The 12813-nt window shown below is 38.5% G+C and overlaps 1 protein-coding gene across 8 annotated transcripts in view; it reads left to right on the top strand.

Moving 5' to 3' along the window:
* diaph2 (diaphanous-related formin 2) overlaps positions 1 to 12813 on the top strand; it is a 559041-nt gene that overhangs the window by 183189 nt on the left and 363039 nt on the right. For 6 of the 8 annotated variants that reach the window (XM_052154718.1, XM_052154723.1, XM_052154721.1 and 3 more), the window contains 3 exons: positions 1 to 70; positions 5030 to 5089; positions 9554 to 9880. The exon at positions 1 to 70 is cut by the window's left edge and continues 35 nt beyond it. In XM_052154718.1, coding sequence (XP_052010678.1) covers positions 1 to 70; positions 5030 to 5089; positions 9554 to 9880 — 457 coding nt within the window. The remainder of the gene's footprint in view (positions 71 to 5029; positions 5090 to 9553; positions 9881 to 12813) is intronic. The other 2 variants (XM_052154724.1, XM_052154725.1) reach the window with 1 other exon arrangement.

A 12813-nucleotide genomic window follows, 5' to 3' on the forward strand; every position in this document is an offset into this window, starting at 1 on the left:
GGCCGAGCTGCAGAAACAAGAGGAGAAAAACAAAGCGCTAGAGGCGCAGATCAACACTCTACAGGCCCAGGTAACACTGAATAGCCTAATACACTTGCTCTTCTCTTCATCACTATTTTAGGTCCTTTGAAAGAACCTTTGGCTTTGCACTCCCCTTGAGCAACCCCATTGGTGTGCCCCCGTTCAACAGCTCAGTACTCTGTATCCAAGGATATCAACTAAAGGAAGCTTCCACCAACATCGTGTCCCATGTGTTGACCTTTAACATGGATAGATTAGCCTTCCATTGACACTGATTATACCTTAGAAGCGATTTGTGCTTGTTTTTTTCCTCTCAGAGGCCTTGAATCTGCAGAGGCCTCTCTTATCTTCTCCCTTAAGAGCATGTTGGTTCACATTGTGCCTCAGAAGAGCCCATTATCCTTCAGATCCATGAAGCAACACACCCACTTGAGTTTCCAGACAGCCTTCCCATACCGCACAACAATTCTCCAATGGCTATTATACCACCAGACATTAAATTATTTCAGTCCATCATGAAAGCTCCTTAAAGCTCAATTTCTTCACTCAGTGACTCCCTGCAAATGAGTTATTCAACTACATTAGGATCACTGTTGCTTATTTTTGTGTGTTGTGAGGTCATATGAAGCAGTTTTTCTCTGTCTCCTTTGAATGGTAATGTAACTGCTAATGTGGTGGCTAAGGGAGAAACTTTGCTAATTTGACCAAATTGAAGCCTTTTTATCCTTTATCATGAATGCAGTGGTGCTCTAAGTGGGCATTTTAAGACTTGAGGGATTGTATGATTTAATAAAGGGCCAATCTCCTCCTCAAATTGTTGGATTTGATTTTTCTCAAATGCTCCATTGGAGCCTGTTCCTAGTTATTGTATGAACTGTGTGAGGGATTGCATTACATTCGTGGCTCTCACATCATTGTTATCAAGAAAAACCCACAGACTTTCTCTGATAAAATGACTGTTATTTCCTACTAAACCCAATTTGAAACATTTTAGATTTTAGTGCTGCCTTGGGACAAAAGAAATGCTTGCTTGCTAGCTTATGGAGTTTAATATATATATATATATAAAAAGAATACCAAATGTCATCCATGGTATGACTAGTTTACCAGTAACCAAATACATTTAAGTTGTAAAATCTCAAACACTGTCTACCTGTTTGTTTATTTCTCTGCAACGCCAAGCACTATTACCCCTCTACCCTCCACAAAATACCTAGATGAGTTGCTGCCATTAAGACCCCTTGCAGCTTGGACCCCCATTCATTTTCAAAGATTCACCAAATGGGCACAGTACTGAATGCATTGCTGGTATTGGCCGTTCCTCTCCATGTGAAGTGGAACTTTTCTGTGCCCAGCACTTCATTTATGTGCAGTCCTCACCCCTGCACTTTATCTGCCCCGAGAGCCGAATCACAGCACGTTACCCACTCAGCCTCCCTCCTTACCTCCATCTGCCTCGTCCATCACTCTCTCAACTCCCAACATGCCCCTCCCCCCGAGGCCACAACCCCGCTAATGTCTGCTCAGCTGGCCATTTGTTTTTCCTAGGATCTACCTCACACCCAGTCTACTCTGGATTAGAGCAGAGAGACGTGTCGTATCAAAAGCAAATCACTCCAGTTGTAATCAGTGATGCTGTCTACAATTGATGGGACCATTGCAGCGTGCCATGCCAACAGTTTACGGACACCACATTCTATTTCTGACATTCTGCACATGCTTGCCACAACATCTCACAGCTGATTGTCCGTGAATGTACAGTTTATACACGTTTTGTGTAGAAAGGATGACAGTCTTACTAGTGTTTTGATCATTAATGGAAACTAGGACAAAAAACTAAATTAAATGATTTCCTTTAACTAAAATAAAACTAATTATTGGGAAAAAAAGAAAAGAAAAAAACACTGTAACTAAAGTTAAATATTTTAAAATGTAAAACATATTAAACCTGTATTCCTTAAACATGAAAATGCCACTATAACAGAATAACACTAGATAAATTTGGTTATGAGAAATGTAACAGTATTAATGTTAAAATAAAAATAATAAAATATAATACATGAACTTAAAATACTAAAATGTAATACTGAAACTAAAATAAATAAATAAATAATCTAAATGAAAACTAATGCTAATCTGAAACTAGAATGTACTGAAAAAAAAAACATAAAAAATAAACCAAAACTAGGTAATTTAATGAAAACTAAGTTTATTTCACAATAGTTAATGAAATTGACAAGGCAAAAAAAAAATTTGAAAAAGAAAATCTAAACTGTAATAACCTTGAGTTGAACACCACAGCGATCCCCATCTCTTTCAAACGCAGTCATCTCCCACACATTAACAGGTAGAGTAGCAGAGTGGAGCCCTGGATATATAATCTTTTCAAGTGTGTGAACTGAAGGCACGTTCAAAGTGTTGGCTCCAGAACATTGTCGCATCAACACACGTCTGCTTCTGCTAGTGAAGATGTAATGTGCTCGCTAAAGAGGAACCAGGCGATTAGCATGGCATTGTTCTTCACATCCCATAGGTGTGTGTGCACTTCTAAAATGTATATAAACTCATAAGTTGTCATGCGCAGTGCTGACAAATTGTACACTTTATTATGCTATGTAAAGCTCTTCTCCCACTACAGTTTCAGATTGTTGTCAGGATGTGGGTGTACGACACATCACCATGAAAACTTTCTAGAGAAACTTGCTCTCATCCACACTAGCTCTTGACTTCTTCTTTGGTAGTCTAGTATAAATGAGTTAAAACTTGGTTTCTTAACACAATCATTTATGAATTAATTTAATAAAATAAAAAAAAATAAAAATCATTTTATGTACATTATTTAATTTAATTTAATTTAAAGCTCCATAACAGTCACAAAACCATGAAACAACAACCAAGCACTAAAATCTAATTTCTTTTAATGATCCATGTCTTTCTTCATATTTTGCCTCACAATGATAATGATAAATAAAATAAGCCTTAGTAGGTTACATTTTGACACCCATTTAAAAAGAAAAGCACGAATGTCAACCTGGAATTTTCACGTTATTGTGCCTCAACAAAGAGATGCCAGCAAAGGCAAGCCTATCAACAGATTTTCATTTAACATATAATTGAAGAAAGCCATTATTCAGAGGATTCAATGCAATTGCCCGATTTAGAAATAATAGGCAGCTAAGCTCATCAAAGCTGCACTGCAGAAAATACTGAATATAAATTAGACAAAATAAAATAATAAAATATATACATAAAATGTAAATGATTATAAGTTGAGAAGAGTGCATGCATTATAAGGCCCCTTGCTCAGTTGTTCTGCCCAGCGCAGTTTTAAATAAGCATATAACCATGTTGCACCACTTGAAGCAAGCAGCCCTCTTTATTTTGAGGTGGATGTTTGATCTCTCCCCTTTCTTGATTTCTATGCAGTTATTATTTATTTCACACTAACTCCAACAAAATGCAACATATATCTGGAGGGATCTTACCACTCCCCTTCCACTCTTAGCTATTCACTTGAAAGGGAACGGAGACAAAGGTGAGAAATCGAATGGTAGCTCACTTAATAATTCAGGGCTCAAGTGATACTTGGGTAATAATCTCTTTCGCAGCACCTTGATAGGTTTCAGCATGCTCTGCAGTCAGCTGTCTGTACCAGCATGCGACCCAGTGCAGTGCAGGGCTTGGTCAGTGTCTTATTGCCACTGCTGGGTTGGATTAAGCAGACAGTGTGGAGGTAATGATGCCCCATAAAGACAGCACTGCAATGGTGTCATGGAGCTGGTTGCCATGTGCCCTCTGTTGTTGCCATGGCCAGTATCAGGGGAGACAGCCCTGTCATTCACCTTTACAGACTGATTGAGGATTTGAGATGCAGTGCATGTACACATGCCTGTTTCTCTGTTCCACTGTCTCTCGCTCTCTCTCTATGAGAAAGTGATCACACAGAATATGAAGATGCTGTTGGTGTTCTTGACTGAATGACAGACTGCCTGATGTTCTGCCCTTCACATCTATGGAAAAAGTAAATACAATAAAAAAAAAAAAAAAAAATATATATATATATATATATATATATATATATATATATATATATATAAGCCTGCTAAACACTACAAGCAAGGACAGCATTTCAAACCTGATCAAAGTTCTTTCTGCGGCCTTCACCATGGAAGTATCCATCTTCTTTTCCATTACATGTCTTTAATATTTGATTCTGCGTTATGTGCAATATGGGGAAACAGCACCATACAAGTGTATTTCAGAGGCAGTGGAGTGTGCTCCCACTGAGTGAAAAGAGGCTGTTAAGATGTTATTTTTCCCGCTTTACTTTTTGAAAGAGGCTGCTCATAGTGAGTTCAAAGCAGGAGCGAAGCATCGCTGAATCTAAGTGCTTGCTCTAAATTCATAATCGTGTCATAAAGTGATGAAATGATGGTAAGGATAAGAAATTACTTGAAAGAAAAAGACTCCAAAAGAGACTGTTGAGACACCCAAAAACACATAAAGCTGCATTGGCTGCACAGCAACCAATTTACTACAGTCTCAAACTGTTGTGCCTTGTGCGTTCCCCTTACGAGAACGTTACTGTAATACAAGCAACATGGAAATGACCAGAGCCAATTGTGTTCAAAACTGAAACTGTGTAAGGGCATTTAATTATGTTTTTAATTTATGAATTCACCCAGTGCAAACCTTTCCACAAGCAAGTGGCTCAAAACAGCTCCTAATGAAACTCTACTGCTTCATTAGTAGGCAAGCATGGTGTTTTCACTGAGCTGCTTGCATCCGATTACTTGCCATCCCTTTTACCAACGTGTTACTGCCATTTGACCTTGTAACTTCAGCATTAATGAGTAAAGTTGACAGAAAGCTTTTGACTTGCATTTTCTTTTTTCATCTGCCTATTACAGCTATCAAATCTGTTCTCTGAATCTAAACTGCATATGTCTTTGCCTTACTGTTGGACCTTCTGTCTGTGTATCTGTTTGTCTGTCCCTCACCTGTCCAGTTGACTAGTGAGAGAGACAAGCTAAAAGAGGCAGAGAAATGCATCAGCGAAAGAAGCAAGGTGGGTGTTCTCTACCCCCTTTCTCTCTCCCTGCATGCCCAGTGCCGCCCGCCAGCATAATTGAAAATCTGCATTTTTATACCTTCTAACAGGTTGATCAAAGCCGTTACCCCTCAGTGATCAGTCAGAGCCTTTATTTGCTGTATTGTCTCAAAAGACTCTCAACAGATGCTGTGCAATCATTCATTACAAATGCATGCTACACAATTAGGTCATAATCCTTCCTACATATCCAGCATATAAACAACTTTTGATGATGAATCCTGCCAAGTAGAATCTCTGTAGTGAATCAGAATGTTTCAATGCTTACCAGAGAAGCTACAGGGCTAAAGGTATATAAAGTGAACACTGATTGAGTGTGGCCTGCTTTCAGAACCTGTTCCAGCTTTTGGCCAACATGGAACTCAGTATTTGCATCTAACTTGAGTATTACAATCCTCAAAAGTAAGCAAGTCTAATTGAATTTGCCTCTTGCTCATCACCGATGAGATGGGAATGGTTTAATTGTGTGTTGGCCCTAGTAAATTACCCAAACTATGACCGTTCCTTCTTAAAGTGCCCTCCTACCCTTTGAGAGTGTAAATGGATGGTTGCCCAACACTCTTCTGCCCTTCTAGAAGAGATACAGTTTCAGGCCCCTTGGCTGCTAATTAGTGCAGCTGAGAAATATGGGAAAAGGCCTGTAGAAAGCAACAAGGAAGTGGGAACTACACTTTGCTCTCTCTTTGATCCAGCAGTCTAGGTCAGTGGCCAACTCAGACCTTCAGCAACCTTCGGAACTGGTCTTAATGGAATAAGAAGGATTTTTAAACATAGGCCATCTTGGTATTGCCACTGGGCAGCTATTTTCAAAGAGCATACAAGAACAGCTCCTATCTTCTTATATGGGGAAATACTGAAATCTCAAAAACTGCTTGACAACATTTCGCTTCAATTACATAATACAAGTAATCAATAAAATCTGTCAAGATGTCATTAATTTAGCTTTTTTACCTAAAAAAAAAAAAAAAAATGAATGCTGGTTCAGTTAATGTTAATGTGCTTTCTACAGTAAACAACCTTGATTATTGGCTCTTTATACTGAATGGCGGGACATTCTAAAGCTGTCATATTGAGTGTTACAAAATCTCTCATTTGTTATCCTTCGTGTGATCCATCCCCATGCCAAAATAAAAACGGGGGGAAAGCAGTCTTAATTGAGACATTTTCCTTTGTAATTTTTTATTCTAGGGGTAACATTGGTCTAAACTATGGATATTATTGTTTAAAGAGAATAAGAGAAAATTGTGTGTGCCAGAGGCTGATTAAGATTCCAGAATTGTGGCTGGAGGGTCTGCAGCTGCCACAGAGGGCCAAAGCAATGCGGAAATGACGGTGCTCTAATTTAGCAGCTAATTTACTGTCATTCTCTTGCATTAAACTTAAAAGGGAAAATGGGCCACAACGGACCAGAGATTGACAGATGCATAATCATGGGACAGGGCAATCATCAAGGGGCTTCAGCTTCCTGCATGATGCTACTACACATTTTTAATTTTCACTCTAATATACAATCCATTGCCTGTATCGGGTAATCAAACTCTCTGTAATGAATATAAAAATGTGACTAGACACATGTTATTATTCTAGGCTGGGGCACGGGGAAGGGAATTGCTTTGGAAAATGAGAAACTTTTCACTAAGCAGGGATGAGAATGAGGCATTAAGTAAGTTTTCAGATGAAAAAAAAAAAGGTTTCTAATCATCCAAAGGTCAAGTCATATCTGGGCTATTGGGACTTCTAATTGAAGCATTTGCATATCATTTGTTGCTAAAGTGTCTGCCCAGACCTTTATCGATGATTCAAAATACCTGTTTATTCTGTTGCATTGCACAGCAAGGCTGATTTGTCAAGACATTTACTGCCCTTAGTCTTATCAGTTACTGGATGAATTGAGTCCTGTCAACTGTATAATGACTTCTCTTTCTAGAGATCATATTGTGAACTTCAGAAATGGAGGTAACTCATTATCTTCCCAACAGAGAATGTCAGGCAAGAAAATGGTCCAGAAAAGGCAAAGAAAAAGGCCAAATGTTCAGATTTGGTTAGAAAAATATGCATTTTTCCTCAAGGTTAAGGCTCTCGAGAAAAGAACAGACAGGTCGACTGCCTGCTGCCACTAGTTGCATGAGCGTTCTCATTATTGCTAAAGGTTCAGGTGGCTGCATCCTATTCATACACTCAATCTATTAGCAAATTACAGAGGCAATTTACATGTTAATAAAGTGTAATGGTTTACTCTCATCTGTTATGCTTTATGATTAAAGGAGATGAATCAGTCTACAAAGAGCACTTTCCATATTTCATATGCAAACAAATATCGATACTGTCATCTTGTCATTCAGCGTAATCACAGCAAGTATTTTCTATACAACCCAAATGAACGCTTATATCATTATGTATTAAAAACAACAACAGATGAGCATCGTAAACTTCATCATGCTTATTTCTTTTGAGTTATGCCCTCTCTGTTATTCTGTGCTGTTTTAGCTTTTTTCATTTGCTGCTGCTGTTTTGAATCTAAAATGGCTTATAAATTGAGCGTGTACGTCTGAGAGTCATGCATGAATACTATGAGACTTATGGAATTTGGTTCTAGTATACCTTTATCTGAGCAAAAATTGCTGAAAGTAAACATTAAATCAAAATCTTTTATTATTTTACAATTTCCTTGTCTTAAAGGGATAGTTCACCCAAAAATGAAAATCCTCTCATTATTTCATCACCCTCATCCAAATGTTATAACTTTTTTCTGCTGCAGTACACAAATTTTAGAATTTGATTTTTAGAAGAGTATCTCAGCTCTATAGGTTCTCACGATGTAAGTGAATGGTGATCAGAACTCAGAAGGTCCAAAAAGCACATAAAGTCATCGTAAAATCAATTCATATGACTCCAGTGGTTAAATCCATGTCTTCAGAAGTGATTTGATAGATGTAGGTGAGAAACAGATCAATATTTAAGTCCTTTTTTATTTAACTATAAATCTCCACCTTTGACCTTGTGAAAGGTTTACAGTAAAAACATTACTTAAATATTGATCTGTTTCTCACCCACTCATCATTTCGCTTGAGAAGATATGGATATTTGGACCTTAGATATGGACCTTTTATGCTGCGTTTATTTCCTTTTTTGACCGTCTGAGTTCTGTTCACAATTCACTTGCATTGAATGGATCTACAGAGCTGAGATATTTTTCTAAAAATCTTCATTTGTGTTCTGCAGAAGAAAGGAAGTAATCTTTGATGATATGAGGGTGAGTAAATGATGAGAGCATTTACATTTTTGAGTGAACTATCCCTTTCATTAGTGTACATTATTCCAAAGAAAATAAATACACAAATAAATAAATAATAGTTTGTCTTTGAATTCTTTTATCAAAAAGCAACTAGCTCCACCTGTAACAACTTTGTCAGTCCCTCTTATTTTTCAGTCTCTCATCTCCAACCACCTGGCTCCATTCTGGCATGCAATACCCACTTTTCTTACCCAATCAGTTCACAATAGATAAAATGAAATCCTATCCTTAACTTTTTCTCATTGGATTCCCGGTATAACTTGGAAATCATTTAGATGATTTAAGACAAATCAGTTTCGTTCATCATTTCATGTTGACTTTAATGTTACCCAGTGATCAGCATTTTATTACCTTACTTTTGCAATCAGGATTTTGATGTACTAGACATCTGCTGCAGTAGACACATTATGAAACAGTCATCCAGTCCTCACACAGCAAACCTTTCCATCACACATTCAAACTTGCATATATTCACTTCCACTCTCAAACTAAACTTGTCAAATTGCTTCTTTGAGAACCCACTGCTTGACAGGTGTGCACATTTGAAAAGAGTCTACCAGTCACCTATTTAGCATGCTCAACTTTCCATTTATTTATTAACATATTCATTGTAACTACCTGCCCTGCGGGAATTGCCCTGTCCCAGTTTCCACACTGAGAGGATCACACTGTGGGCTCTGGCTCCTCTGAGTGCTGGCCCTTGCATCGCTCTCTCGAGGTGGTGCTCGTTGCGCTAGACAGGCAGATGCTCAGTGCTGCTGAGGGAACCAGTGCCCGGAGGGAAGGCCACAGCGGCCCTAAATCTACTGTCTGCTTTTATCAACTCCTATTTAATGCATGCGAGGAGAATCCCACCCACCCCCCTCTCTATTACTTTCTCTTAGTTTCAGACATGTTTTAATGCACTCTCCTATAATAACAAGTCAGCTGCTGAAAAAAATCTCCCTTGCCCTACTCACACCCACTGGTTCTGATGGGATAAAACATGTAATGGTGATAAAAGCATTGGCCTTTGGGTGTACAACCTGTATAGGAGTGGATGGGGTGAATGGTTTGGCTCATAGTGTTTCACAGTGTTCTTGAACGATGCCCTTTCCTGTCTCTTACTGTATTTTTTCTCCTTGCAGGTTGCGTCTGGATCTGGAGCTGCTGGTGCCATTCCTCCATCACCCCCACCACCAGGTGCACCACCACCTCCTCCGCCCCCTCCACCACCCCCATTTGCAAATGGAGGTATACCACCTCCTACTCCCCAACCAGCATGTGTGGGACCTCCACCACCGCCACCTCCACCCGGGTGTGGTCCTCCACCTCCACCCCCACCTCCTGGTGGAGGGCCTCCCCCACCTCCGGGTATGGCTCCTCCCCCAACTGTTGTCCAGCTGCCTTACGGGCTGGTGCCCAAGAAGATCTACAAACCTGAGACTGTCATGAAGCGGGTGAATTGGTCGAAGGTAAGAAAGACAAAGAAACATCTGCCCCAGTTCGCACAGAACACTGCTGCAATGGAGCTTAAAAGTTTTCAACACATGTGTTCTTAGAACTGAACAATGCACTTCAAAGTCTGCAGTAAATTGAAAATTGCAGCAGCAATTTAGCCTTCTTTACACATAAGAGGAAGATGAGAAGAAAGGATGAAAATGAGTCCAACTTTCTTTCTGTGGCAGTTGATGGTCCAAAGCCTGCAAGTACATGCAGCTTATTAAAAAGAGCGTTGAGCCGTGAGATTCACGACTTGCCACTCTGCCTCCCTTCCAAGATATCAGGCCGTAAACTATTTAATTAGCTCAAGAGCCCTTGCAAGCACACATTCCTGCCATAATTGAATACATTTTTGAGTTAAAACGAAACACAAACACTTAAAACAATGTTGCGTGATCCTCTATTGCATTTAAATATGATTTCTTTGGATCAACCTCTTTTTGTATGCTTTCTTTTCCTTTTAACTATCAATCATTAATTTACCTCATAATCATAAATGGGAACTTTAGCAGTCTAAAAACTGGATTAATTTATTTGTACTTTTGTACTTGAACTTGTTAATGTGTGAATGTTGAGAGGATAGACTCCTCCACAACAAACAAAGTGCTCTGAAAAAAAAGGAAATAAACAGAAACTCTGTGAGAAGTTTAATTAGCAATCATATTTAGTATATAACACAGTATATTCCAGTTACCAGCCCTATAGTCCACCTAACACATGTAATGATCCGCTTAAAGGGGTCATGACATGGTTTTTTTTATTGTATTATTATGTTCCCTTAGGTGCAATTATAGTATTAATATATTTTTTTTTAAGAAAAACTTTTAAAATCTAGTGATTTATGACCTTTTCCCACCCTGTTTCTCGTCCTCTGATTCAAACAGTCTGTTTTGGGGCGTTTTCCATTTAAGACTTCAGTGTTAACGCCCACTGTTATGATTGGCTAACGTCAGTGCCTATGTATCAATTATTGACGCCTCCAGCCAGAACAATATGCAAGTAAACTAAGTAAAAACACTGTGATTATTCATAATGAATGAAATTGCGCTTTAAAAAGTAGTTTAAAGTTTAAAATAGATTACTTACAGTTTGCGTCGTCGTTGTTCCCAGAATAGTCGGCACGGACTTATCTTTGAGCAACAGTTTTCTGGCAAAGCCAGCATCATATTGAGATTTGTTCTCAAAACAGTCATCCTTAAAATGTACAGAACAAACGCTTAAGTTAACACTGCCGTGACTGGGTCAGTCCGCAAAAAATAAACTGCATCCATTTTTCCCTGACGTCTGGATCTTTCGGCAGCTTATTCAGAGGTTTTGTTTGACCACAGCCAGGAACAGCACATCTGTGTGGCATCGTAATTTTCCTGTGCACAAGTAGTCTCTGTCAGAGCTCGCTGTCCATCGACTGAACACTTGTGAGGCGACGGCGATACTGAAATGAGCGTAGCTGTCTTGCGCTTAAAGCGTAGTTATCTTGTGCTGGAGGCGGTCATATGCAAACGCTGTTACGTCACTTCTAACCGACACGTCACTTCTAACCATGAATCCAGAACGAGCTGTATTTTGAGCTTGATTAAATAAATGATTCGTTTAGAATGGGGAGGCCGTCTTAAAATATTAAACTTGCAGGACGTTTTAATGATACAAAGACCTCTTATATACCAAAAGATCAAGGCAAATTTGGTTTCTCATGTCATGACCCCTTTAAATCAAAAAATATGTTTGAAACATTGTTGAACATCAAACAACATATTTTTTTCTCTTATTGCAGTTGCCATGCCATGGTGTCTGACAGGTTGTGTTTATTTATTTATTTTTCTTTGTTAATGAGAATGAACAGCTACAGAAAAGTAAAATCTCTGAAGTATTAGATAAGTGGATGCTGACTCTGATGTTACAGTCATATATACCTCATTTTAAAATGCTATAAAGTCAAAGTCAGTGTACTCTTAACCATTAGAGCAGATGATGGCTTGTTTAGTTGGCACAGAGAATAGGCGACAGTGTAGAATTCTTCTGTATATAATGTGTAGATACAGTATGCAATTGATTAAGATGTCCACATAATTGCAAAAAAACATTTTAACAAACACTTTTACGTATGTGTGTGTATATATATATATATATATATATATATATATATATATATATATATATATATATATATATATATTCACAACTTTATTAGGAACATAACGGTCTTAATAAAGTGTCCTACGTGGTCTTCTGCTGTTGTAGCCCATCCACCTCAAGGTTTGACGTGTTGTGCATTCTGAATTGCTGTTGTGTTCACTGCAATTGTACAGAGGGGTTATCTGAGTTACCGTAGCCTTTCTGTCAGCTCAAACCAGTCTGGTCATTCTCTGTTGACCTCTCTCATGAACAAGGCGTTTTCATCTGCAGAACTGCTGCTTACTCGATGTTTCTTGTTTTTGGCATCATTCTGAGTAAACTCGGTAGACAGTTGTGCATGAAAATCCCAGAAGATCAGCAGTTACAGAAATACACAAATCAGCCCGTCTGGCACCAATAATCATGCCACAATCTAAATCACTGAGATCAATTTTTTCCCCATTCTGATGGTTGATGTGAACATTAACTGAAGCTCCTGACCCGTATCTGAATGATTTTATGCATTGCGCTACTGCCGCACGATTGGCTAATTAGATAATCGCATGAATAGGTAGGTGTACAGATGTTCCTAATAAAGTGGTCAGTGAGTGTGTGTGTGTGTATATATATATATACGTAAATATGTACAGATTTTGCTGTTTCGGAAGGAAATTGGTATTTAATTAACCAAAGTGTCATTCAACTGATCATAAAGTATAGTCAGGATATTACTGATACTAAAAAACACTATATCACTATTTGAAGAAAGTCATTTTTGATAAAATCTAGACAG

Source organism: Xyrauchen texanus, chromosome 23 (genome assembly GCF_025860055.1).
Source record: "Xyrauchen texanus isolate HMW12.3.18 chromosome 23, RBS_HiC_50CHRs, whole genome shotgun sequence".
Taxonomy (NCBI): domain Eukaryota; kingdom Metazoa; phylum Chordata; class Actinopteri; order Cypriniformes; family Catostomidae; genus Xyrauchen; species Xyrauchen texanus.